The sequence below is a fragment of the Urocampus carinirostris genome, chromosome 18 (genome assembly GCF_059441175.1).
Source record: "Urocampus carinirostris isolate Australia breed hairy pipefish chromosome 18, RoL_Ucar_1.0, whole genome shotgun sequence".
Lineage (NCBI taxonomy): Eukaryota > Metazoa > Chordata > Actinopteri > Syngnathiformes > Syngnathidae > Urocampus > Urocampus carinirostris.
This window is the reverse complement of record NC_142366.1, coordinates 2,680,950-2,706,858: the sequence shown is the minus strand read 5'-3', so window position 1 is coordinate 2,706,858 and position 25,909 is coordinate 2,680,950. Positions and strand designations below refer to the sequence as shown.

The 25,909-nt window shown below is 40.7% G+C and overlaps 1 protein-coding gene across 1 annotated transcript in view; it reads right to left on the bottom strand.

Moving 5' to 3' along the window:
- The window catches only part of LOC148348016 (sodium channel protein type 5 subunit alpha-like), a 191,580-nt gene that overhangs the window by 97,287 nt on the left and 68,384 nt on the right, over positions 1–25,909 (bottom strand). The window contains exons 10-15 of the mRNA XM_088322381.1: positions 25,723–25,854; positions 18,018–18,138; positions 17,706–17,944; positions 11,667–11,840; positions 7,680–7,841; positions 984–1,178 (exon numbers count right to left, since the gene is read on the bottom strand). Coding sequence (XP_088178507.1) covers positions 984–1,178; positions 7,680–7,841; positions 11,667–11,840; positions 17,706–17,944; positions 18,018–18,138; positions 25,723–25,854 — 1,023 coding nt within the window. The remainder of the gene's footprint in view (positions 1–983; positions 1,179–7,679; positions 7,842–11,666; positions 11,841–17,705; positions 17,945–18,017; positions 18,139–25,722; positions 25,855–25,909) is intronic.

Sequence of the window (25,909 nt, the reverse complement as noted above, 5' to 3'; positions counted from 1 at the left end):
GGGCTATACAGTGGGACCTCGCTACTTCGCGGTTCCACGTTCACGGGTTCAGAGCTTCGCGGGTTCAGAGCTTCGCGGGTCTAAAAAATAATAATAATAAAATAAAAGAATTAAAATTAAAAAAAAAAAAAAAAAAACATTTTTGAAGGGGCGTCGCTACTTTGCAGATTTTCACTTTTCGCGGGTGGTTTTGGTCCCCATTATCCGCGATAACCGAGGGATTACTGTACAAATAAACACGACTTGATTTGACTTAAGTTCAAGAAATAGATAGGGGGGTGCTGAAGAGTAACGTCATACTCATCCCTGCACGTTTTATTTCTATTCGTCAGTGTAGCATAAAATGGTGAAAGGAATGGTTACCCCATTATTTTCACATTCAAATTTACAACATCCAATGCAGTTTAAGACCAATATAGCACCTATTCTGACATACAGTTATGAAACAATGCAAAATAATGTGTCAGAATAAACTAAGAATAACTGTATAAGACAGGGACAAGTAAAAATGTTTAAAACAAATAAAATTGCAGTGTGCGCATATAAATGCAGACCACCAGCAAATGAATATCGGCTCCAAATATTGGTCATCAGCCTTCTATTAATACTAATAATGAGTATTAGTATCATATCTGAAAAACCCATATTGGTTGATCCCTAATCTTAATACACCACCCCGGTGAAGTGTGTGTTATTGATACTGCTAAATAATAAAAAACATGTGTAAATATATATATATGTATATATAATTTTTTGGGGGGAAGTATAGATTTGATTGTTCCCTAGTATCAGCAGCAACAAAAATTCACCGCCTGCATTTTTCAACAAGCAAAATCTTTGTTGAAAGCATTCAAGCTTGTCTCCAAACGTGATGATGAAGCAGTTGGAAAGGTCTCGTAAGCTAGAGGTGGGGGTTGGGCGTCCCGAGGGAGCGCTAGGGGTGTTTGGCAGCAACGAGAAGGTCGAGTAGAGCGCTCACTCACCACCAGATTTCCGATGACCATGACCAGCATGAAGACCAGGATGCAGAGGGGCTGCCCTGCCACCTCCATACAGTCCCACATGGTCTCGATCCATTCTCCGCACAAAACGCGAAACACGATGAGGAAGGAGTGGAAGAAGTCCTTCATGTGCCAGCGAGGAAGCGAGCAGTCTTTGGAGATTTTGCACACGCAATCCTGAGGGAGAACAACTGTCAGCGGCGTCAGAGTACAGGGGGCCAACTGTAGTAGAACCCTGGGATAGGGCATCTCAGTTTTACGTATTTTTTTGTTTATGGTGTGGAGTACAGGGTTCTTACACCTTTTTAATAGCCAAATTCAAACACTTTTAAGGACTTTCAAAGCCAATTCCCCAGTTTCTCCAGTAACATTGAAAGAAAAAATCCATTGTGATTTTTTGCATTCTGCAAAACCACAAATATCTGTGATTTACATTTGCGATTTTTAATCTTGAGTGTGCATCCATCAAGACATATGATATTTAGATTCTGAGTAATTCGTGAGTACCGTAAATTCCGGACTATAGAGCGCACCTGATTATAAGCCGCACCCACCACATTTTAAGAGGATGACCGATTTTGTACTTACACAAGCCGCACTTGTATATAAGCCGCATGCGCCCACATTAAAACATTTAACACAATCACAAAAGTAACCCAAACCCGACTTTAAGTCCCGCGATTGTAACTGAATATAAAGTACACAGTCCAAATACCACAGCTGGCAAAATGAACGGAAAATGATACCGGTACTTAAGGTTAGATGCAGACCTGCATAGTCCGGGTCCCGTTGAAAGTAATCTAAGGAAAAAAAGTCAATATTTCCAAAGGTAAGGGTGGGAAAAATATATATCCACTATTGTCCGCTGCGTCCAAAAACACGTCTCACCTTTACTCCACTTCCCGTCAGCCCCCGTTGTTTTCGCCCCTTCTTTTTGATTCGCCCGTGGAAAACATATCAGAATAAGTCTCTAAAATAAATATACAGTTGCAAATACATATTATACATGGTTACACATATTTACAAAAAAAGACGGTAAGCTTTAATAATAATAATATAACTTTCATCCCAAACCGTGACTGTGACAGGTAGCAACACGCTACTAGTAACACGCTCGCAAAACAGTAAACGGGTCTGTTAAAAAAGTATACCGTACTTGTAAAAATCACGGTAAACCATCCTCATCTTCCTCCTTATAACTGACGCCATCAAAGTCATCTTCCTCAGTATCGGAAAAAAACTTTGTCATATAGACGTCGTCCCACGCTCCCTTCTTCCAAAACACGCTAGCATCACGCTCGCAAAGTAAAGTTTACGTGCAAAAGCTCTGTTTCCTTCTTTATCGGATTGCTCGATTGCTTTTAGCTTGAAAGCTGCGTCATGTGCCTTTCTTTTTGCAATTTGCATGATGAGGGTAAGTTTACGCTAATTTAATTTGTGCACAAGCTAGGAAGTTGCAGTCTTCCTCGACGCATATATTCCAGCGGTCTAAATCTTACCTTTTGTACTCGAGCGCCGCTGGTGGCCGTTAGATAAATTACATAAATTGGCCGCATCACTGAATAAGCCGCAGGGTTGAACGTTTGGGGAAAAAAGTAGCGGCTTATAGTCCAGAATTTACGGTATATTTGTTTTTGAGACAATTCTATTTCCATACAAGTTTTAAATGGTAATTATCAGAGTAATATGTATCGTACAGTTTCAGTTGCAGGGAGTTCTTCCTATTCCAATTTACCTGTGAGAAATGCTATGTTTTTTTGCAGGGCCCATGATAAATGTCAGTCATTTATATGTAATCCTTACACTAACATACATTTAATATAGCCCTGTTGAGGAGAAGCATGCAAAGGCTGATCAAGTTGCAGGGTAGGACAATGCCATACAATGAAAGAAAACATTACATGCTGTGTCGGCATCATTTCTAAGCTGACATGTTGAAAAAAATTGAAACAATTTCATGCGTGTAAGAACTTCACCCAAAATTCAAACAGTTTTAAATCTTTGAAAGCACAACATTAAATATTAAGCAATTCCAAGAATTCGAAGCACCCCTTGTAAAGGATTTTTTGTAAGGTTGGTAATGGAGTTTGGAAGAGTGTGTGATAGGGGTAAGTTATGTGTGAATGTTGGGAAGAGTAAGGTGAAGTGTTCACGTGATGGAGTGGGCATGGCGCTGGAAATAATGTTGCATAGACAGGTGATGGAAGAAGTTGAAAGCTTTAGGTACCTGGGTTGTGATATGGCTGTAGTTGGTGGAACGGAGTGCAAGGTATTGCACAGCGTGAATCAAGAAAGCAAGGTTTTAGGTGCTCTGAGGAGTGATGAGCAACAAGAGTATGAGTATGGATGTTAAGAGGGGACTGTATGAGAGTGTGATTGTGCCGACTGACTTGTATGGTTGTGAAACTTGGAGCCTGAACGCAGATTTGAGAAGGAAATTAAATCTTTTTGAGATGAAGTGTTTAAGGGGTATGTTAGGAGTGACAAGATTGGATAGATTGAGAAAATAAATTGTGAGAGACAGAACTGGAGTAGTAGTGAAACTGAGCAAGCGTGTGGATAAGAGAGTACTTGGTTGGTTTGGACACATGAAGAGGATGGATAAGGTGCGAATGTTGAAGAGAATCTACAGAGCAGAAGTAAATGGAAAGAGACCAAGAGGAAGGCCGCGATTGACGTGGATGGATGGTGTTATGAGTGCACTGCAGGAAAGAGGTTTAAATATAGTGGAAGTTAGAGTTCTTGTTGGTGATAGGAACGAGTGGAGAGGTGGTGTGAAAGGATAGTGGGATGTTCTAAGGGATGGGCAGGGCACCCATATGATGCGGCAGGGGTAAACCAGTGAAAGCTGTCGGGCCCTGCTGTTGGACAGAAGAGTGTGTTGTGTCACCCTCACCCAAGTGACATGGCCGCTTTCTTGTGTCCCGTTTCATCTGGAGGGGGGAAAGCATGACTAACCTAGGTACCGAGGTGCTTAATTTGTTTGGGTGTTTGGGCATTTGTGTTGGCCAAGGTCCCCCAAATTTTTTTGTGTGTGTTTTTTGCTACTTTTTTGCTTTGACCAAGGTAGATAGATAGATAGATAGATAGATAGATAGATAGATAGATAGATAGATAGATAGATAGATAGATAGATAGATAGATAGATAGATAGATAGATAGATAGATAGATAGATAGATAGATAGATAGATAAAGCCAGGTTGTTATTTTCTTTACTTAAGTGGACTTACAATATACTTTTCTTTTTGAAAGCTATGCTTTTATTTTGAAAATGTCTCGCCAAGGATAAGCGTTGACTCTTTGTCGGCAATTAGAAAAAGTCCGCGAGCCAAACAAACACAGTTTTGTAAACTTTACAAAGGAAAAAGTGAGTCTGCTAAGAAAGAACGAAAACATTTCATAAGATGAGAACCTGGCTGATAAGGGCGCAAGGTATGTTTACTGTTTGTCATTTGTCAATTGTTTGATCAAAAGTAAGTGCAGTGGGTGTTGTAATGGGTTTAAATTGTCACCAGAATGAGTGCTAATTAGTACTAATTAGGGACTTTTCTGTGCCGACCTAAAAGGGAAGCTGTTTAAATGTTTATTTCTGTTAAATATGGTCACAATGCCCTCCATGGGAGGTGTTCGTTCAGTTAGAATGCCCTTAGTAGTCATGTTTGTTAGATCAGTCTTGTTGCGAATAAATAATTTATTTTATTGTGTAAAACTTCTAACACTGTAAATTAGAAGGATCCATATGTATTTAAATTAGTTTTTACAGATTTTACGTTGCTGCATAGTGAAATTAACAAACTGTTGTTTATATAAAACACTGTGAAGTATCAGTCAAAAGGCTCAACCATCATAAAGCCGGGTCGTTACACCCGTACAAACCCTGTTATTTATTTCTTTCATTTAATCATATGCACGTATATTACTTGTAGAGGACTCAACTTTGGGACAGTATTGTTCTTTCAGGCAGACAGGAGCTGTTACAAAGCCTCCAGCCACAAGCAGCAAACTACATACCGTGGCCCTCGTCTTGACCGGATCTCCAGCCTTGAGGATTCCTCACCACTCTACCGCCGAAGTCATCCAGACTGGGCCTTCACCTTCATCTGACCAAGACCAAAGTCCATCTCATGGTGCTAGGTACTGGTGTTGGTGTGACTAGAGGAATTCTATCAAATTACAATCACACCCTGTTGCCTTAAGTTCTATCTACAGTAGTAATTAAGCCGACTTTGTGAGGGTGCCAGATAAGATCCCAACCTCTATCTTCTCAATTTTTATTTTCTTATTCTTGTTTTGTTTCATGTTATATTCAAATTTATTTTGTAAATAATTAGTAAAAGTAAACGCCAAAAATCCAAGAGTGTGTGTATCTTTATTAAGTTTATTGGAAAACGGTGAAAATAATTCACTTAAAGTCATATGTTGCCAATTCCTGAGGATAAATAAAAAGGTTTTTCATCAGTTTTCCTAAAATAATGATCCAAAAATGTATGTGGTGCTCCAAAAAGGCAAGTTGAGTTTAGAAAAGGATAAACTTGCATCTTAAGTATAATCGGTTATTTGAGGATGCAAAGGCAGCCTACATGAGGAGGATCGAGCAGCTCTTCGCTGGAAATGACTCGAGGAGTCTGTGGCAGGGTCTACAACACATCACAAACTTCAGAGGCAACAACCTGGCAACTGTTGGGGCTGATGCTTCACTAGCTGCGGATCTTAATCAGTTCTTTGTTCGCTTTGAAGCTGAAAGGCCACAAACAGTCACACCACACCCACCAACAACCAGCAGTAACACACTGACACTTAAGGAGCATGAAGTAAGGCGTGTGCTGAAAACTGTTAACCCCAGGAAGGCAGCTGGCCCGGATGGAGTACCAGGCAGAGTACTCATGGACTGCGCCAATCCGCTGGCTTGGGTCTTCACCACCACCTTCAACCAGTCCCTGTCACAGGCTACCGTCCCACCCTGCTTCATAACCTCCACAATCATTCCCATCCCCAAGAAGTCAGCAGTGGAAAGCCTCAACGACTACAGGCCTGTCGCACTTAAGCCTGTGGTCATGAAGTGCTTTGAGAAGTTGGTGTCCCAGCACATCAAGGACTCCCTGCCACCCACACTGGACCCCCACCAGTTTGTCTACAGGGCGAACCGCTCCACTGACAACGCTATGAACACAGCACTTCACACCGCGCTGAGACACCTGGACCGTTGGGGGAGCTGCGTCAGAATTCTCCTTCTGGACTTCAGCTCAGCCTTCAATACCATTATCCCGGAGATCCTGGTGGAAAAACTCTCTCACCTAGGACTCTCTTCCTCCATCTGCCACTGGATAATGGACTTCCTTTCAAACCGCCCACAGTCCGTGAAACTCTGCAACCACGTCTCTCCCACCCTAACACTGAGCACTGGCTCCCCCCAAGAATGTGTACTGAGCCCCCTGCTTATCACCCTCTACACCTCCGACTGCTCACCGACCCACCACACAAACACAATTGCAAAGTATGCAGACGATACTACCATGGTCGGCCTCATCTCTGAAGGGGACGAGGCGGCGTACAGGGATGAGGTGGAGTCACTGACAACGTGGTGTTCGAAAAAACCACCTCATACTGAACACCACAAAAACAAAAGAACTCATACTGGACTTCAGGAGGAAAGGCAGGAACCCAGCACCACTCATTATAAAAGGAGACTGTGTAGAGAGAGTCCACTCTTTCAAATTCCTGGGTGTGCACATCTTCGATGACCTCTCCTAGTCTGCAAACACCAGAGCGGTGGTAGGGAAGGCCTAGCAGCGACTCCATTTCCTGAGAGTGCTCAGGAAAAATCATCTGAAACAGCAGCTGCTGGTGTCATTTTACAGAGCCACAGTGGAGAGCATTCTGACATACTGCATTATGGTGTGGCATGCTGGGTGCACGGCAACAGACAGGAAAACACTTCAGAGGGTCATCAACACAGCCCAGAGAATCTTGCTCTCTACCCAGTCTGGAGGACATTGCCTGCTCTCGCTACCTCAGCAGAGCAGACTTTTTTCAAGGACTTTTCTTACCCCGGCCACCACGTCTTTGACCTGCTGCCTTCCGGCAGACGCTACAGGTCACAAAAACAAACAGACTCAAAGATAGTTTCCTCCCCAGAGCCATCACCACCCTTAACACACACCCCACAAAAAACTGAAACTCTTGCAAACACACTACCTCATACAGATGTAAAATTGTATTCATGCCTATGCTCACTTTGCACAATGGTGCCTATTTTGCACTACCGCATATTTCCTTAATACGATCCCAAAACTGAATGTAACATCCTCCATGCCCACACTTTCTTGTGTAAATATTGTGTAAATTATAACTTTTATCTTCTTTGTTCCTTTATCTTCTTTGTTTTCTTTTATCCTCAATGTAAAATGTGATACTGGAGTGCCACGTCCAATTTCGTTGTCACAATAAGTTAAACCCATTTTGTAACAATGACTATAAAGGTATATTCTATTCTATTCTATTCTCTTCTATTATTTGTCAAGAAAATTTATTGACCACCCAAATTTCTCTTCATACACATTGGTTGTACTTACTCTTAATCTTTTATCATTTTATTGTTTTTATTTAGGGTCCTAGGGATTCGGAATGCATTTGGTAATTCTCATAAGTTTCTGTCACCTGCTACATGGCAATTTCACCTGATAGTTCTTTCCAAACAACTGCATGCCCACCACCGCGAAGATGAAGACGATGATAGCTAGCACCAGGGTCAGGTTGCCCAGGGCGCCCATGGAGTTGCCGATGATCTTGATGAGCGTGTTGAGGGTTGGCCACGAACGAGCCAACTTGAAGACACGCAGCTGACAACAGAAAAGAAGAAAAAAAATCAGCGCATGGTCGTTTAGTGTAAGTCTGCACCATTTTTGGAAATTAACTTGCGGTTTTTATGAACAGTATTGCGATTTCAATGCGATTTTCGATTTGAAAAGAAAAGTGTATTTTCTCTGCTAGTTGTTTTTTTTTTGTGAGTACCTGAGAAAACCTCGAGAAAACAGTGCCCTGTTCTGAGGAGCTTTCTTAGGGTCTGCTCACACGGGGCTCATAGGTGGGTATGTGGAAAAGCATGCTGCTTTCAAAATTTGCCTCGTCTGATTACTAATGCAATGTTTATTGAAGGTATTGTTGGATACATTAATCAAAACATGACACAAACAAAAAAAAAACTAGAGTGAGTATGGCCAAATATGGTCACCTTACGCCCCCTCCCCTAAGAAAATTTGACAAATCTATTTCTGCCAACCTTTGCTTAAAGGTTTGCACCGTATTTGCACAAATAACCCGGTCAGGCAAAAAATTCCAAATTTTTGGTATCCTGAAAGAAATAAAGTTTCCATGCAAGTTGCTGGTAGGTCTAGGCACCCGTAACTTATATCTGTGACCAAGTAAACCATCAACACGACAGAACTCAAAAAATTGATCAAAAGACACATCGATCATTCCATGCAGTACTTTGAACACAAAAATTAAATCAAATCGAATTCTGCTGAGCTCCAAAAAGTCCAAGTTCAGTCTTTGTAGTCTTTCCGGATATGACAAGTTGTGCATCCAGGTATCCGTTTCGTATACCGACGTTGAACTCCTTCCAGTAGGTTAATGTCCTTGAGTAAGTAAGGCTTCCACACAACGCTATTATATTCTAACCCGGGTCTAACATAAACGCAAAACATTCGAACGAAGAATGCTGGGTTCTTGTTGTAAATTTTTTCCTCAGCCACCCTTTCCCGCCTGATGGCCCTCCGCAGTTCCCTTGAAGCATCTTGATAACTTTCCAAGTATGCCAACTGATCACGTTTATAAATCTTGTGAATAAACTGCTTTCGCCTATGCAGTTCAGCTATATGCCGGTTGACGTGAGGTGTAACAGCAACTGAGGGTAGGTATACAGATATCAAAGTGTAAACAACAGATTTAAATATTGCCCACATTTCTTCAATATTCCCACAATTATCAAATAAGAGATACCAGTTGACACTGGACAGAAAGTATCTCATGCCATGTAGATCACAGTCTTTAAAATGTATGTAATTCTGAGCAGTGGTGTCTTTTTTAAGAGCCAGGTTAAGTTGGAAAGTAACAGAATCGTGATCACTGGTAGAGAAACTCGGCCCAACGTCAATGTTTTTAATCAGATATCTGTCAGTAGAAAACACAAGGTCTAATACGTTGGACCCCCTGGTTGGTTTATCGACATGCTGAAAGAAACCTGCATTTAAAACCAAGTTTTTGAACATTGAAGTTAGATTAGTATAAGAATTTTGAAGAAAACTGTGGTGAAGGTCAGGAAAGTTTAAATCACCCATAAGTAGAATTTGCAATTTAGTATCAAAAATAGAATTCAGATGTTCGAACATAGCGACGTTGGCCTGAAAAGAGCTCAGGCCAGAGCGATATACAAGCACTATTCTCAGCTTCACCCCAGAAATAAGAATATCACAACTCAATAACTCAATTCTATCAAATTGATAATTAGCGACAGAAATCACAGATATACCATGAGAAATCATGAGCAAAACTCCTCCATGTTGAGCATTTTTTTCGGTCAGTTCTAATGGTATGATATTTCGCTATAGTTGGCCCTGTGTCACCAGCGGAGTACCAAGTTTCTGTAATTGCCAAAATATCAGGGGTGTAGAAATTGATGAGATGAATCAAGGGGCTGTTCAATAAAGGCGAAGGCAACCTTAGGCATTTCCCGGCTTGACAATAATTTTCCCGTCCCGTATAATAATGTTTACTTAACCTTCGTCCCGACGGCACTTAAGTTCGTCCTGTAGTTCCCTGTCGCGTTCCCTTTCTTTTGGTGTCATATCTGGACGAACAAATCCAGAAGACAACGTTGGAAAGGTACTTTTCACCCGATTGAATCCACGGAGAAACGCCAGCCTTGACCTTGTATTCCGGAATCGGATCTTCACAATCCTGGGTTTACTATCATTCCTCGGCCTTCCATCACGAAAAACTTCCAGAATGTCTTGTTTTTCTACTCCCGGAACTGCTTCGGCGACTTCCTGAAAGAGCTGGGTATCCTAAACAGCTTCACCATTTTCTCGATGTGTCTTTGCTCCAACCACCACGAGATTATGCTTCCTAGCCTCCTTTGCTAGCATTTCCTCTATTAGGCTAGTCGACATTTTGGCAACTTCTGGCATCATCTGCGTCATAATCTCTCGGACCAGAGTTGGTACCATGGCCTTCACGGTTTCACGGACAGTGGAGACCAAATCAGCAGAGTTCAGGGCACCGCACGGCCCAGACGACCCGGATAAAGGTACTGGAGTGCTATCCACGTAGGTGAACACCGTTCCAGAGCTACTCAGAGAGGCGTAAGAATCCTTATCATCAGCGGATAAGCCGGGGACGCAGGACTTGCAGATGTAAGTAGCTTGTTTAATTTGAATCGCGAGGCTTAGGTCCTGAATTGACAACCCAGAGCACTCGTAATGAATGTAGTGCTTGGAGTGGCTACATTGAATCATCGCTCCATGGTCCACGGCACCGCAAAAACATGGCTTAGAGACTGCCTTTCGAGGCGCCATATCAAATAAATCAAAAACTCAGTTCAATTATTGAGCAAAACAAAACAAAAACTTCGCCTCAACTTCAAAATACCGCATTTAGGACCCGCCGCATTTAGCGTGCGCTTGATTAGGCTAGTACTGTTAAAACTTGCCTATAATTGGCTGGCGCTGTTAAAACCCGAACTGTGACAATTTGGGTTGGCCAAACACTCCGTCACGCAAATAAAAGGAGAAGAAAAACAGAAACATGTAAATCCTTGAAAAAAAACGCAGTGTCCTGTGATTATACAATCACACTAAGACACATTGGAAGATCAATGAGATTTTGGTAAATCCTGTTTCACAGTTCTCGTTCTCTCTCGTTCTCTCTCGTTCTCTCTCGTTCTCTCTCGTTCTCTTTCGTTCTCTCTCTCTCTCTCGTTCTCTCCCCCCCCCTCTCTCTCTACTTACTTTCTGGTTATAATTTCCCTCACACACCTAGTGTGACTTGTCCTGACTACCTTACAAACTCATCTATCTCTCGTTACTATTTGAACCCATGACTCAGTGCTAGCCCATTGATTATCCAGTCACGTTGTGAGCTCTTTTGTCACAGCCTTGTTTTTCCAATTTTACCGAACCCTTGCTGCCTTTACTGACCATGAGCACTGCCTGTCGAACCATTAGACTGTCACCTTTGCAAAAGGAAGTGTACCAATTACCAAACCATTGTTGTCTCTTGGACCCTGACTGCTGCCTCTTGTGATTAGAGGTCCAACCCTCCCAAACAATTCCAAAACACTTCTTTGTTTCTCTTTGCATTATAACAAAATTCTGATGCCAATTTTAAAGATTTTACAGCAAATTAATATTTACTCCAAATATTGGTTTTCGGCCTCCTCTTAGTACTAATGATATGTCGGCACTGAAAAACCCAGTCAATCCCTAATCTTGATACTGTTGCCCGATACCTGACTCCCTGTGTACCGAACCCTGTCCAGATAAAGACTTCATTCGCATCAATGATCCATGTATCAGCGCTGAGCTTCTGCACCACCCCAAACAGAGCAATGACATTCTGCAGCCTTTATTCACAGCCAAAATATTGCAAAAGAAGGTATCGGTCACCAATCGGAATGATCGGAGCACGCTGAGCCCTTCCACGTCAGACAACCCAAGTTCCATGAGGCTGAGGCACACGATGATGCTGTCAAAGATGTTCCAGCCCGTTTGGAAGTAGTAGTATGGATCCAGAGCTATGATCTTCAAGACCATCTCGGCAGTGAAGATACCAGAAAACACCTGAAATCACAACATTGAAACAGACGGTCATCTCAGAACATTGGGCATTACTGTACTTGGAGTTCTATGACAATGTCAGTAACATATGGCTCAAGAGCCAACAGTGGGTCTTTTAATGAGTACATCGTGCTCGGAGATGAATATCGCTCTTCTAACGGCTTGAGAACAGGAGTGCAATATTGTGCTTCTACCACTAACGGCAGCTTTTCTACCTTTAAGCCTGGAATGGAGAAATTTCATTTGGGGTTTTTCCGTGTCTTCAAGCCAATACGATGCATCAGAATACAAATGCAAGTGGGACGTCAGCCTTTCACCGTTTCCTTGATATTTTTTAAACGTGTAATTTTCTCAAGTTATAAAAAAAAATGACGAGTAAACAAGGATGCGCTTTTGGCCTTTTAAGAGGAGTGTTTGTAGATTTTTAAAATGTTGAAGATGTGCATTTATAAAACGAAATGGGAGACGAAAAATGACCACTAATTCCCAAGGTTAGAACTGTGGCCACATCAAATAGCCAACAGGTGTCAAACAGGTGGCCCGCGGGCTAGATCAGGCCCGCTAAGAGATTGAATCCAGCCAGCGAGAAAACATTCAGAGAAGCGCAAGAGAAAAACAAGCTGCAGGTTGAAATAAGTCAACTTGATGTTGCCAAAGCCAGGTGCCTCTCACAAAGACACTGTACTTGTATTTCTCTCTCTCTCTCTCTCTCTCTCTCTCTCTCTCTCTCTCTCTCTCTCTCTCTCTCTCTCTCTCTCTCTCTCTCTTCCACCCCCTTTCTCCCACTGTGTCTCTGTCTCTTTCACTCTCTGTGTCTCTTTTTCTCTTCCTTTGTTGCTCTTTGTCTCTTTCTCTCTTTGTGTCTTTCAACCTCTTTTGCTCTAACTTCCTTTTTTCCTTTTCTCTCTTTACTCTTTCTCTCTTCATACCCTTTGCAATTTTCTCTTTTCTCTCCTTCTGTCTTTCTTTTTCTTTTTGGATTTCTTTCTTCCTCTCCCTTTCTTTTTCCACTCTCTCACGACTTTTTATCCTTTGTTTCTCACACTCTCTCTCTCTCTTTTACTTTCTTTGTCCCGCCCTCTCTCCTTTTCCCTCCCTCTTTAGTTTATTTCTTTATCTCTTTTTCTTTCTCTTTAATCTACTAGTCCGGCCCCCGACAGAATGTTTGTTCTATCGTGTGGCCCCCAAGTTAAAATGAGTTTGACACCCCTGAAATAGCTGAAGGTAAATACATCCGTATACTTCCCGTACGTGGAAGTGATAAGCTATTACCATAACATTAGTTTATCAATCTGTGTCTAAAGCAGAAGTACAAGGTGGAGAAAAAAAAAAGAAAAATAAAAAAAAAAAAGAAAGGAATTAAAAAGAAAAAATCCACCCTCCCAAAATGCATTGTTTTCTCTTTTCTTTTCTTTTTTATCTTTCTTTTTTATTTCATTTTTGTCTTTCTTTTTCTTTACTTTTACTTTCTGACTTTTATCCTTTTTTAAAATTTCTATCTTTTCTTTTTTATTTATTTTTTATTTTCTTTTTTTCCCCCAGTGCTTTTAGCACTCATTTCGGTGGAACGACAGAACAAAGTGGCATCTAGTGGGAAAATAATAGACACTGTCTCTTTAATTTTCATATTGGGCCAGTTGCCTCAAACTATCATCCTTGGGTCCTGGGTGAGTTTGAGCCCCCTGCTATAAACTATTGGCTTACTACTGTTTAATCTGGCTATACATGTTTATACAGTATGTTTTCCCTGGTGTAGTGGGGTTAAGCACGCAATTGGTTATCATGATAGATTTCTATCCACTGCCATCATTTTTTTTACCTCATTTTCAAACATATTCATCTCATATCCCCGGGTCCTACTGTGCATTTGACCCTATTTGCAATTTGGACTTTAGACTGTAGAGTAAAACAGCGCCGCTGTCATCTGCAGTCATGTGATGCTGTGCACAGTGCAACGTCAACATACTTCTTATGTGAACTCTGCAAACTTTCAGAGTTCACAAAAGAAAACGCAGAGTCAGGGTGTCAGACCAGGAGAAGGAACTGTTAAGTGGATAAGTCTTGTAATCCTCACGTTTGGTGTGTCTTTCAGGATTTGGATTTTTCTGCTCATATATGTGTGCTTGTGAAAGATCATGCCAGGACATGATAGTGCTCAGACAATCAACAGGGTTTGTACACCCTTTCCATGGCCATGTTCAAGCAATTTTCAAGCACTTTCAAGGCCAAATAAAACGTTTTTGCTATTGTTGACTAATAAAGTCACTATATTGCTGCTAGCACATTGTGCTATTTTGGGCTGTTGCTATCTATGTTTTACGATATTTTTGTGTCAATGGGCTGCTATAAACTGACATGATTTCTGACATTTCGCATCAACAATGCACACGCAGCCTCAATACGTCACACTTGTTTACACATATGGAGAGGGCTCTTTTGGTGTTGGGTAATAATTGAGTTCAATACGGAAGACACAAAAATACAGTACTGTATGTGTAAAAAGCAGAGAAATTAGTCAAATTTTGCCTCATTTAATGATATTGATTGCTCTAAAGTAGAGTGCATTCAATTTTCCAATCTTAGAGACTGCTGATATTTTGCCTTACATTTACTTATTCAATTTATATTTTTTGTGCGCTTTACAAAAGCTGTATTTGTATGTTATCATTTATTTATAGCACTGAATGTCATGATTACTGATGCAAATCACCTGTGCCCGCTCCTTTTGCGCCAACTGCCTCGGACTCTGATTGGCTCCCTGTCACTATTTAAACCCACGTCTATTTTTCGCCGGGTGTCAGTCCGTCTGCGAACCTCAGTTTACTCTAGGCAAGCTTTTCGACCCTGACTCACTCCTGTTTTGGTCCCCGTCTGTTTCACGATCGACCCGTCTTTTGTTCTCGACCACGTTTTTTGCTCTCCTGTCCCAGCTACTGACCCGTTTTTTCCGCTCTCGACACCGCCATCACTCGCCACGGAAGTGCCACTTCCTCGTTCAGACCGACCTGCTCCCCGCGACCATCGGATCGCGTGTGCAATCCTTTCCATTCTTCCCAATAAAACTGAGAGAAACGTATGCAAGTGGGTCCTGTCTCTGTTCTGGTCCTGACACAGAAGAGTTACAATTTTAACTTACATTTTATTGTGTTTCGTATGTTGTTCGACTTTAAATCTGTTTAGTGTGTGAAAAGTTAAAATTGTTTAGTATTTTTTTCAAAATAATGTGTTGACCTGTGATTATCTTAATTCATATTTCATTTGTTTTTAAATGTAAATGTTCTGCATTTATATAGCGCTTTTCAAGTCAATGAAGACCTCCCAATTTTTTACAATGTGCTCCACAATTGTAACACTATAATTCTTCAGCACATTTTATTTCACAGTGTGTCAGTTGACAATTTGAACTAATCTAGAAATAATAATAATATCACAGTCCTATAGTAATAATATACCACCTAGTTACTTAAAAATGTTGAATCTCAATTTAACCGTCATTTTAGTTCAAAAAATGGTCTCGAAAAAAGGTGCAAGCAAAGTTCTTTAGTAAAATGTCACAAATTACTGCAAACAGTAGGGATATCGTCGGAATTCACTTTGGCGTAGACTGCACTGAGTAAAAGAAGAAGGGAGTGCTTTGCGCTGTGTGGAGAGATCCACCCACCTCTACAGCTCACCCAATCATATTGCTCTGAATGGTTTGCTGGTGTTTTCACCTGTTCACGGTTCGTTTGTTTTCATCATAATGTATCTCAACAGTGAACATACATAGTTTAATGAGCTTCAATTAAAGGATTTTTTAGCAACCTTACTGCCAAAACAGGGTAAGTTGGTGTGACACCCTGACTGTAAACTGGAGATGAAAATGTGCCCTGTATATACTGATATGTTTTGCACGGGTGAACGAAAAATGAGGGGCGGAACAAACACGGGGTGCCGAGTTTAAGTGGGGACCGCTAAAGGTGAGGGACAGACAAGGAAAGAAGAGGGGGTAAAAAGTTGGTTAAAGAAAAAGGAGTTGCGTGAGTAAATGTGTTCCACTGATATATTTTTCCCACCCTTACCTTTGGAAATATACACTTTTTTCCTTGGATTACTTTCAACGGGACCTGGACTCTGCAGGTCTGCATCAAACCTTAAGTACCGGTATCATTTTCCGTTCATTTTGCCGGCTGTGATTTTTGGACTGTGGACTTTAATCAAGGACATTTAGATTCAATCGCGGGACTTGAAGTCGGGTTTGGGTTAATTTTGTGTTTGTGTTACATGTTTAAATGTGGGCGCATGCGGCTTATATACAGGTGCGGCTTGTGTATGTACAAAATCGATTTTCCTCTTAAATGTGGTGGGTGCGGCTTATAATCAGGTGCGCTCTATAGTCTGGAATTTACAGTACATCTCCGAGCCATATGTACTCATGAAAAGAGCCATATGTCGCTTGTAAAGACGGCGCAGGACTAAGCAAGCTTTATTTACTGTATTTTCATGAGCATAGGACGCACCGTGTTAAAACGCGCAGTGTCCTTAGCAGGTTGTATTTCTGTATTTTACACATACATAGGGCACACCTGATTAATGGGCGCGGGTGCCCTCAGCTGCAGTGGCTATTTTGCCTAAATCCGACTTCCCTGCAAAATCTGACTCCCGTTCGCGCGACCTATGCTTTCAACACTGTAGTGTTGGTGTCGTTTGCATATATCTAAATAAATTCATTATATAGACAAGAATATTTTTTTTGTCTTAATCACACCAATCAAGATTTAAACACATTATACACACTACAATTATAACACATGTTCACGCAAACGGAAGTCCGATTTTGCAGGAAAGTCAAATTTAGGCAGAACACCGCCTTACAACAACACAGACAAGAATACAAGTGTGCATATTTAAAAATACAACGGGGGCAAAACTGATTTTGGTTGTGGCTAATGATTACAAGGTAAAACACACGGGTAAAACTGGTTTAGGTTCTTTTTTCAGCTTTCTGTACTTGCGAAGCATTGATTTATTAATCTTCAACTCTCTCATGTGGAGGACAAAAAAGAGGGTACGCACTCAATGGAGAGAAGGAGAGGTGTAGAATTTATTCGTTTTCAATTGTAGATACGCTATGCCATTAACATCCGTGAATACTTCCGCAAACAACGGACGCATTGTGTGTGACGTCACGCACCCTCTTGTCGTGTTCACACAGGAGATGCATAAAAGTCACAGGAGATCACATACAAGTCGCATTTACTTGGAAATGTGAACGAAATCCCAAAAATATCAGAATTTAGCATAAGGCCTATAAACACGTCCAGAACTCACCCTTTAGCGGTGACGCCCATTACACCCCATAGCAATTTCATCTACATCCTTAACTACATCTGCCCCTTCACATGACACATGGGGCACACCGCACGATAGAAAAATCTGAGACTTTTGTGTGCCCTTAATGCTCGGGAATATACAGTAAATGAAGCAGCTACTGGTGAGCCATTGCCAGCAGCCAAGTAAATAACATGAGTAGCTAGAGAAGAAAACAGAGGGGGGAAAAACCACACATGCCTCAATCATGGGGCTTGGCAACCATCCTGAACAAAAGGTCACCGGGGCTAAATAGTCATTCAGGCTTCTATAGTAGTAACATAGAGGCCAAAGAAGTCAGTTTCTTCAAGTTGTGTAATATAATTAGACTTTTCTTAACCTCTGGATTATTATAAAACTGGATTTAATAGATGAGTACATGTGCTAATGCTCATTATTTGAATCAATGGTACAGTATACTATAAAAAGTGTTTTAACACTACTATGAGTTGCTATAAAACACACAATTGGGCTTTAAGTAGCGAAACTGATACTTATAATGTTTCCCGAGTGGCTTACCAGGTTTCCGATACTGAGCATGCCGTTGAAGTCATCGGTCATGGGGTAGTGCTCCATGGCCATGAAGAGCGTGTTGAGGACGATGCAGACGGTGATTGCTAGGTCCAAGAAGGGGTCCATCACCATGATCTTCACCAGGTGCTTGAATTTAAGCCACCAGGGGGAGCACTCCCACACCAGGTGGCGATGGGCAAATGCGTACCAGCACGGGTGGCATTTCTTGTGGGCCTCTTCTAGTTCTGGTTGATTATATTATAGTTACAAACACGCTTCATACTGTCTTGACTCTTTAACTGTGTTGTACGAGCTTACCCTCCATGGCATCCGTTAGGTGACTGGTGGCGCTGTGTGCGCGGCCCCGCCTCTCCGAGCCCAATATGGACGCCGGCCCTGGGATCAGAACTGTGCTGAGCTCGGTGCTTGACGTTGGGACCTGCCGAAACCACAAGAAGTTGTTCAATAGCGCTTCCCCAAACAGCTACAGTAGTACCTTTACTTACAAATTTAATTGGTTACGGCAGTGACACTGTATACTGAAATCATTGTAAATCGAAACACGTTTCCCCATTGAAATTAATTGAAAAGGGATTTATTCGATGCAATAAATCCCCCATTAAATCAACTCCAAATGCCTTGTAGGTACACTATTGTTCAGTCACTGTTAAATAATATACCGCATAGTATAAATAAAACAATAAATAAGGGTACAGATGAAGTACAGTACAAAGCTTTATTAACCAAGAACAGAATGAAAATGATGAAATGTAAAACGTATATGTCTTGGCACGCTTTTCAACTCACTGTTCGGTTACTGGACGCATATGATAGCAATCCAGCGATTGTTGTTTTCTGTTTAGATCTCAGAAAGTTTTTCAAAATTTTCACACAGTTTTAAACAAACTGCTTCATTAACCATTTGATTTTGGCTTTATCGGGATATCTTTTTGTGAGAAAAGCCTGCAGTTTTTTCAAGCAGGCGAACGCTTCCGTAATTTCTGTAATTAATAACATGATTGTGTCCCCAGCGAGCTTTTTTTCTTGTATCCAAATTATAAATAGCTTTTCCATATCACCATTTATTGCTGTCCTCCAGGCTTGATAAAACGGTGACACCCGTTGCCACCGTCGCAGTCTTTGGGGATCAAATTTGCTCCCTTTCAATGTTAAATGGAACCCTGGCTCTCTTTTTATATCCTCTTTTTACAGGACCCCTGGTTGGAAACGTAAACGATGCGCAAAGGCGTATATGAACCGAGCCTTAGTGGCTGCAACAAATGAATTAACGGACTAAACCATTAGGCAATTTAATGCCGATGGTCGCAAGGGTCTCAACTAGCTGATGAAACACGCAGGAGGCTGTTAGTGCCTACCTGCGCAAAACTTTAGTGGTGGCGTATCTGACATAGGATACCATAAAACTGATTGTAAAACGATGAAGATTTTAGTCGAACTTCGGATCCAGAAACATTTGTATAATGGGTTGATTGTTAAATAAGGTACCACGATATTAGCGAAATTGTCACGAATCAGGACAGGAAACAGGAATGAGAACCCAATCGCGTAACGTTACTCACAATTCATTGGGGAGAAGAGGAATGCGCGCACACTCGATCCGTGATCGATAGTAGCGGAAGTAGATTGAAATCAAACAGATCGGGCCAAAAATAAAACAGGATCAACACACAGGCAAGATTCACAGGACTTGGCATATCACACAGAGTCTAGCAGAAGATTTGCAGACGCCCTGACACCAGGCAACTCGCAAGACCACGTTTAAGTAGTCCGGCAGCAAAACGCGTTTCAGCTGGTGTCAGTGGGCGGGGCCAATTGGGCGCCGTGGCAACCGTGACAGAACCTGGCGCCACATGGCGGGGACTAATTGGGCGCCAGGGCAACCATGACAGAACTGGGGTTTCTACTTGAAAGTGCCTTGTTTTCAATGGTGACCTGGTGGGATATGTATTACAGGAGTATAATACATGTCACGTTGTATCTACAAGGTTGTTCCTCTGACCCGAAAAGTTTCAGAGACACTTCTGTCACCATCAACATCTAAGGTTGCCTTAGAGACATCATCGAATGCAAACACACAATGTTCGACCTGATCAAAGGCACCTTTGTGTGTTTGCGCATGCAATTGTGTGTTGAGGTTTGTTGAGTAGCCACTTTATTATATACCCAAATGAAGCGGACAGCTTAAACTCAACAGCAGCTTTCGATCTCCTGATAGTTGTATTGATTTTGATTGCAATAAACAGGGATCATACATACATTCATGACCAAATTCATTCAGCATTTTTTCAATAAAATTAAAAGATGAAATCCAGAAAGAATGAAAGGCTAAACCTTAGTTTTAAAACCTCACTCTAGCCCCAATTATATTTGAGAACCTTAGAATAAATTGAGAACCCCAACTTGCGGCCCAAACCTTAGCTTTCAACCCTAGCCCTATACTTAACCCTAGTGCTAACCCTGTTTCAAACCCAAGCTCTAAACCGATTATGGAACAGTACATTCAGTTTAAAACCCTAAGCTCAAACCCTACATCTACACCTAACTCTAGCTGTAACCCTACCCACCTCCCTACTGTATTTCATAACCCTTAAATCAGTTTATTACCCTAATAACCCTATCTCTAGTCTACAAAAGGTTTAAACTTAACTTTCAGCCCAAACTCGAGCTCCTAAACCTAGCCCTACACCTAAACCTAGCCCGTCACCAGACATCCGTAGCAAGGTGGGCATATCAAATTGGAGGCACAACTATTATTATGCCCCAATCTTTTTTACACAGCATGCACGTTAAATATTTGCAACAGCACATCCAGCAACAGCTTAAATCAGGTTTTATAAAAACAGGGGTCTCAAACTCAATTGACGTGGGGACCGCCAGGGCTAGGCTCAACTGTTTTGTTCAATCAACTGTTCTTAAATTTGCTACACATTACTAGATCTAAAAATTAAAAACAAGAACTGTTAGGAATCAAAATGAAAATTAATGGATAATAAACAAATACATATTTTGTGAGCGATGCATTAAAATATAAGTGACAGTATATACTACTCGACCACTAAATGTCGCTTTATTGTGTAATATAAACGAACACCTTTTTTCCTCTCATGTTATTGCCCAGCCTTTTGTAAAGGAAAGGAAAAAAATAGGGGGGGGGGGGAATATCCATCCTTCCATTCAGTAGGGTCCTTGGGCAGTGGGCAGGGGACACCCTGAACTGGTTACCAGCCAATCGCAGGGCACACAGGGACAGACAATTCGCTCGCTCATTCACACCTAGGGACAATTTCAGACCGGCCAAATAACCTGCATGTTTTTGGAATGTGGGAGAAAACCGGAGTGCCCAGAGGAAACCCACGCAAGCACGGGAGAAACATACAAACTCCACACAGGAGGTTCGATCTCATGATCTCAGAACTGTGCCGCACACGCTCTAACCACTGTGCTGCGGGAGGAAATATGTTGGATAAAAAAATAAATAAATAAATAAATAAAAAAGAGGAAAAAGGGATAATTGAAAAAAGCAAAAGAGAAAAAAGCAAGGAAGAAAAAGAAACAAAAGAGACATAAAAGAAAAATGAGAAAAAAAACAAGAAATAAGAAAAAATAAAAAGAGAAAAAGCAAATAAATCAAAGAACAAAAAGAAAAATCAGAAAAAAACGATTAAAAACAAAAACAACAAAGACAAAGAAAAAAATTCAGGATTTTGGAGGGAGCTCTAGCAGGAAAATGCCCGACAATTATGTCAGCGCCTTTATGTTATATCAAATAAATGTAGAGTTTCCAGACCTATGAGTATTTTTAAAAAAAATGCACGCTTGTATCATAAGTCATCAAAATAGTTTAAACAAATGAAGATTTTTAACCTCTAGGTGGCATTTATAATAGACACTATCCCTTTAACTTTTATGTCAAGACAGGAGCCACAAACTTTCATCCTTAGGGCCACATTCCACCCTGGACCGCCGTTTTGAGTCGACATATTTAAAGGAATAGACAGGCTTTTTCTAGACGCTTTTTTCCCCTTTTGATTGATCTATAAGCATTTTTTGCAAAGGTTATGTTTTGTCGACTTTAAATTTGTCGAGTATATAAAATGCTAAAATTGTTTTGAATTTTATATTTTTTGTTTTTTTTAAATTTGTAAAATAATTGTCATGTTTCGAGCGTTTTTCAGGGATGTGTTTTACGATTAGATTAAAAAAAACGTTTCTGTAATTATTACTGATGCGGGGCACCTGGGTCTGCTCCGTTGGCGCCAACGGCTTCGGAAACTGATTGGCTGCTGATCTCTTTTCAAACCCCCGTCTTTCTGTCAACGGTTGTCAGTTTGTCTGCGAACCTCAGCCCCACGCTAGGCAAGCACTTTTTCGACCCCTATTACGTTGCTGCTCCACCGTCCCGGCAATCAACCTGTTCTTTCCCCGCTTTCGACACTGCCTTCGCTCGCCACGGAAGTGCCACTTTTGCGTTCCAAGCGATCTGCTACCCGTGACCGACAATCACCGGATCGGGGTGCAAGGCCTTTCCTCCTTCTAAATAAAGCCGAGTAAAACGAACACGAGTGGGTCATGTCTCCGTTTCTGGTCTTTGACAGTTTCTTTTATTCTTGTATTGTGTTGTTTATTTGTTGCTGCACTATAAAGACAATTTTAATTCTAAACTGACACTTTTTTGAGTTGCTTGACTTTAATGTTGCTTAGTATAAAAAGGTTGGAAGTTTAAATTAGGTAAAAGTTCACTGGAGAGTGATAAAATAAATGCAACTATAATTTGGTCGAATAATAGATTGTTTTAATAAACTAATAATCATTAATCAATTTTGTGCATAATATTACATGATCATTGGTGGTATACTGATCTAGGGACCCTCAAAATCTTTCTCCTTTTTTTCCCCTGCTTTTTTCCCCTCCTTTTTCTATTTGATTATTTCTTTTTTCTTCTGTTTTGTTTCTTTTTTTCCCCCTAACTTTTTCCTTTTTTTTACTTCATTTCTTTCTTTTTTACCCTTTTTTCTTTCTTTTTCCTGTTTATTTTTGTCTTGTTACATTTTTTTATTCATCCACTCTTCTTTGGGCAGCCAGAGCGTAAATGTAGGTGGGCAGACGCCCCTGCGCCGCTGCCGCCTCCTTTACTATTCGTGCCTACCAAGCTGCCATCAGGGAGGCTTGAAAAAATGAAAAATGAAACAGCCGCAGGCTGACAGTTTGCCTCTGGTTAGCGGCTGTGGGTCGGCATGTCAACGTTTCAGTAGCAACAAAGCTCTATCCGTCCCCCTCCGGCACTCGCATGCAACTTTGCCCACTGACGAGGGATCAAAGTAAGCAAAATCTTGACATGGTTCACAAATAGCCTGTATATTCAGTTTAGAAAACATGATTGCTGTTTTTAAAACTTGAATCAGTATACACCAACGTGATGCCTGTAGCTTCCTTAGAACCAGAGAACTAGAACTTGGCCAGTTATCCGGCGGAAGGGCAATTATCGAAGACAAAATTACAATTCATGGGTTTTTAAGTGAATGAACAAAAAAAAAATCAGTTTTAGCTCGCGATCTTCCTACCTTCTTAGCTATCTTCCTAGCCTTTTACATGTTTTTTGCATGCTATCTTACGTAACATTTAATCTTTTTTCCTAGTTATCAAGCTAAATGTTCTAGGTAGCTATGTAGGTTTTTTTTTAAGCTTTCATTCCGGCTATTTAGTTGGCTCTTTACTCATTTAGCTAACTCCCTTTAAGTTTTTTATATGCTTACCTTTCTAGCTAACTATCAAGCTACCCTTTTAGCTATTTAGCGAGCCATCTAGCTAAGCTGCTATTTTGGAAATCCATATCAAACCGGTTTCCCTTTGTGCAAATAAGTAACCAAATTTAATATGATTTCTAACTGTCACAGAAAATCATTTACATTATATTAATAATTTCTAAAGTGATATTTCAGTGATTGACTGAGAGTATTTTAACTCTACTTCTAATAATTACAACCTGATAATAACATAATAGGTAACATAGTAATGACATAGCGCAAGTACATTGAAATGCTATGTCCCCAGTCATGATTGCTTGACAACAGTAACAGAAATAAGTGAAAACATTGTAAACCAATTCATGGTTTCCCATAATTTCTGTATTGCCTTAATATAGAATATTCTTCACCTAAATTCGAATTTCAGTTAGCGGCGCATTTGCATGTTTAAAATCTCTAAAATATGTTGTGTCCCAGTGTGAACTGCTCCCCCGTTACGCTGATAAGAGTTCTATAGCATACCTGTTTTTGCCGTTCAAAGTACGTTTATTATGCATTTTAAGACGTGTACGACGTACAAGAAAATCTGTACGGAAAAACGCAAATTTGTCAATTATGGGTACCATCTGGTGTACACCGACTATCAGGAAACGGCAAATCAATCAAGTCAAACGAGTTCGCCGCGGTACCCTCTATCTCTGTATCGTTTTTTTCGTCGCAAACGAAGCGAGCGTTTGATGCTACTGTGAGCATGTGTCTGCCGCTGTAGTGCCCAATTTCGACTCCCCTGCTAAATCCCCCCCCTCGCGTGAACGCGCATTCTGCTGCGCTTCCGACAATAGCAATCGTATAATAAGCTTATTAAAACAATAAAGAGCACAACATACCGCCAACAGTTGCCGATCACTTCACAAGGCTTATGAAAAACATGTTTCCCAGTCAAAAGGCTGCAAAGGTTTGTATTTTCTGTCCCTGTTAAATAGTCTGTTTGAAATTTAAAATACAAGCACTAATGTTTAATAATGTGGTTTGGTTTTCAAAATAGAAATGCCAACTAATTTTTTCCTCAAAAAAATATCTAAATTTAAAGTGTTATTAATGGATATTTTAGGTACGCTGATAACAATTGTTCCTGTTTTTTATTTTTTCATTATTAAGAATATGTACAGAATTATATAACTAAACACATGTACAATATAACATGTTAAACTACATAAATAAACACGTTTGAAAAAAATATATAGTGTAAGATTTTTTTGTATTTTGTAAGGGAAAATACGACAGTTTGTAAGGGCATGGAGCCGTGGAGGTTGACAGGTATGTCTATAGAAAACATCTGCTGGCTATCATTTTAGTCTGATGTAGATGTTTCTGTTACATTATTTTTGGAATGAAAACATTCTAAGAAACAAAAGAGTACATACCACTCTTCAATTAATTTTCTTTAATGTTTTAGTATGGTTTACTGATGAGGAAAAGCATAACTCGTCCACGCTGTTACGATTATTTATACTGGTAAACAATATTTATTGTGTAATTTTGATAATATAGTTAATAAACATGTTAAAAATCTTTTACAGTAATCATTGTGTACTACCTTGTTTTTTATCACATGGTAGTAATTGGCTAACTCAGGGATCCCCTGCAAAACATATAAAATTACTAATTACTAGTTAATTATAGTGCATACTGTTTTATTAAGATAGATAATATAACATAAAAAACAATAATCTGGGGAGCCATTTGGGAGCCAAAACTCCTGGCTCTTCTCAGTGAGCCGGCTTAGCCGAGACAAAAGAGCCAAGTATTCAAGATAGAGCTGTCCTCTTAGCTGCAACCAGTAGGGGGCGATGATGCTTCACATGTCAACGCCACCAGAACGGGCGTGCCGGCGTCAATTTCACGCACTTCTAAAATTCTTCATTTTTTTGTGTGGTCTATAGAGTCAGACTGCCAAGAAACATGGTAATGGTAACACTTTCAAACGTTTTCAAGAACTTCACCTGACCTTGAAAGTACTACATTCAAATTCAAGGATTTCAAGTACCTGAACGAACCCTGGTTATAAGTTGATATTTTCACAGCTACAAAAACTTGAGAACGCCTGACTTGGATGATTGAAAAATGTTTTTGTGTGTGCACGGCTTTTCCTGTGTGTAGTTCGTGACATCAGATTGTTGGTATGCAAAGTGCTGATTCATAATTCACATGTCTGAGTGTTGGCTGTATGGAGTCTACATCACTGTTTCCACACTTACACTCTCCTCCTTGACTTTCTCCATGGTGCAGGCGGCCAGCTGCCCCGGCAATGTCGGCGGTGGAGAGACCATCCCGTTGTGATCCATGGCAACAAAAAGCTTTCCGTTGATGTTCAGAGTGGGGTAAAATACCTGAAAGTGAAAAAAAGAGTCACACAAGTGTAGGTGGTATGGTGGGGAAGAGGGT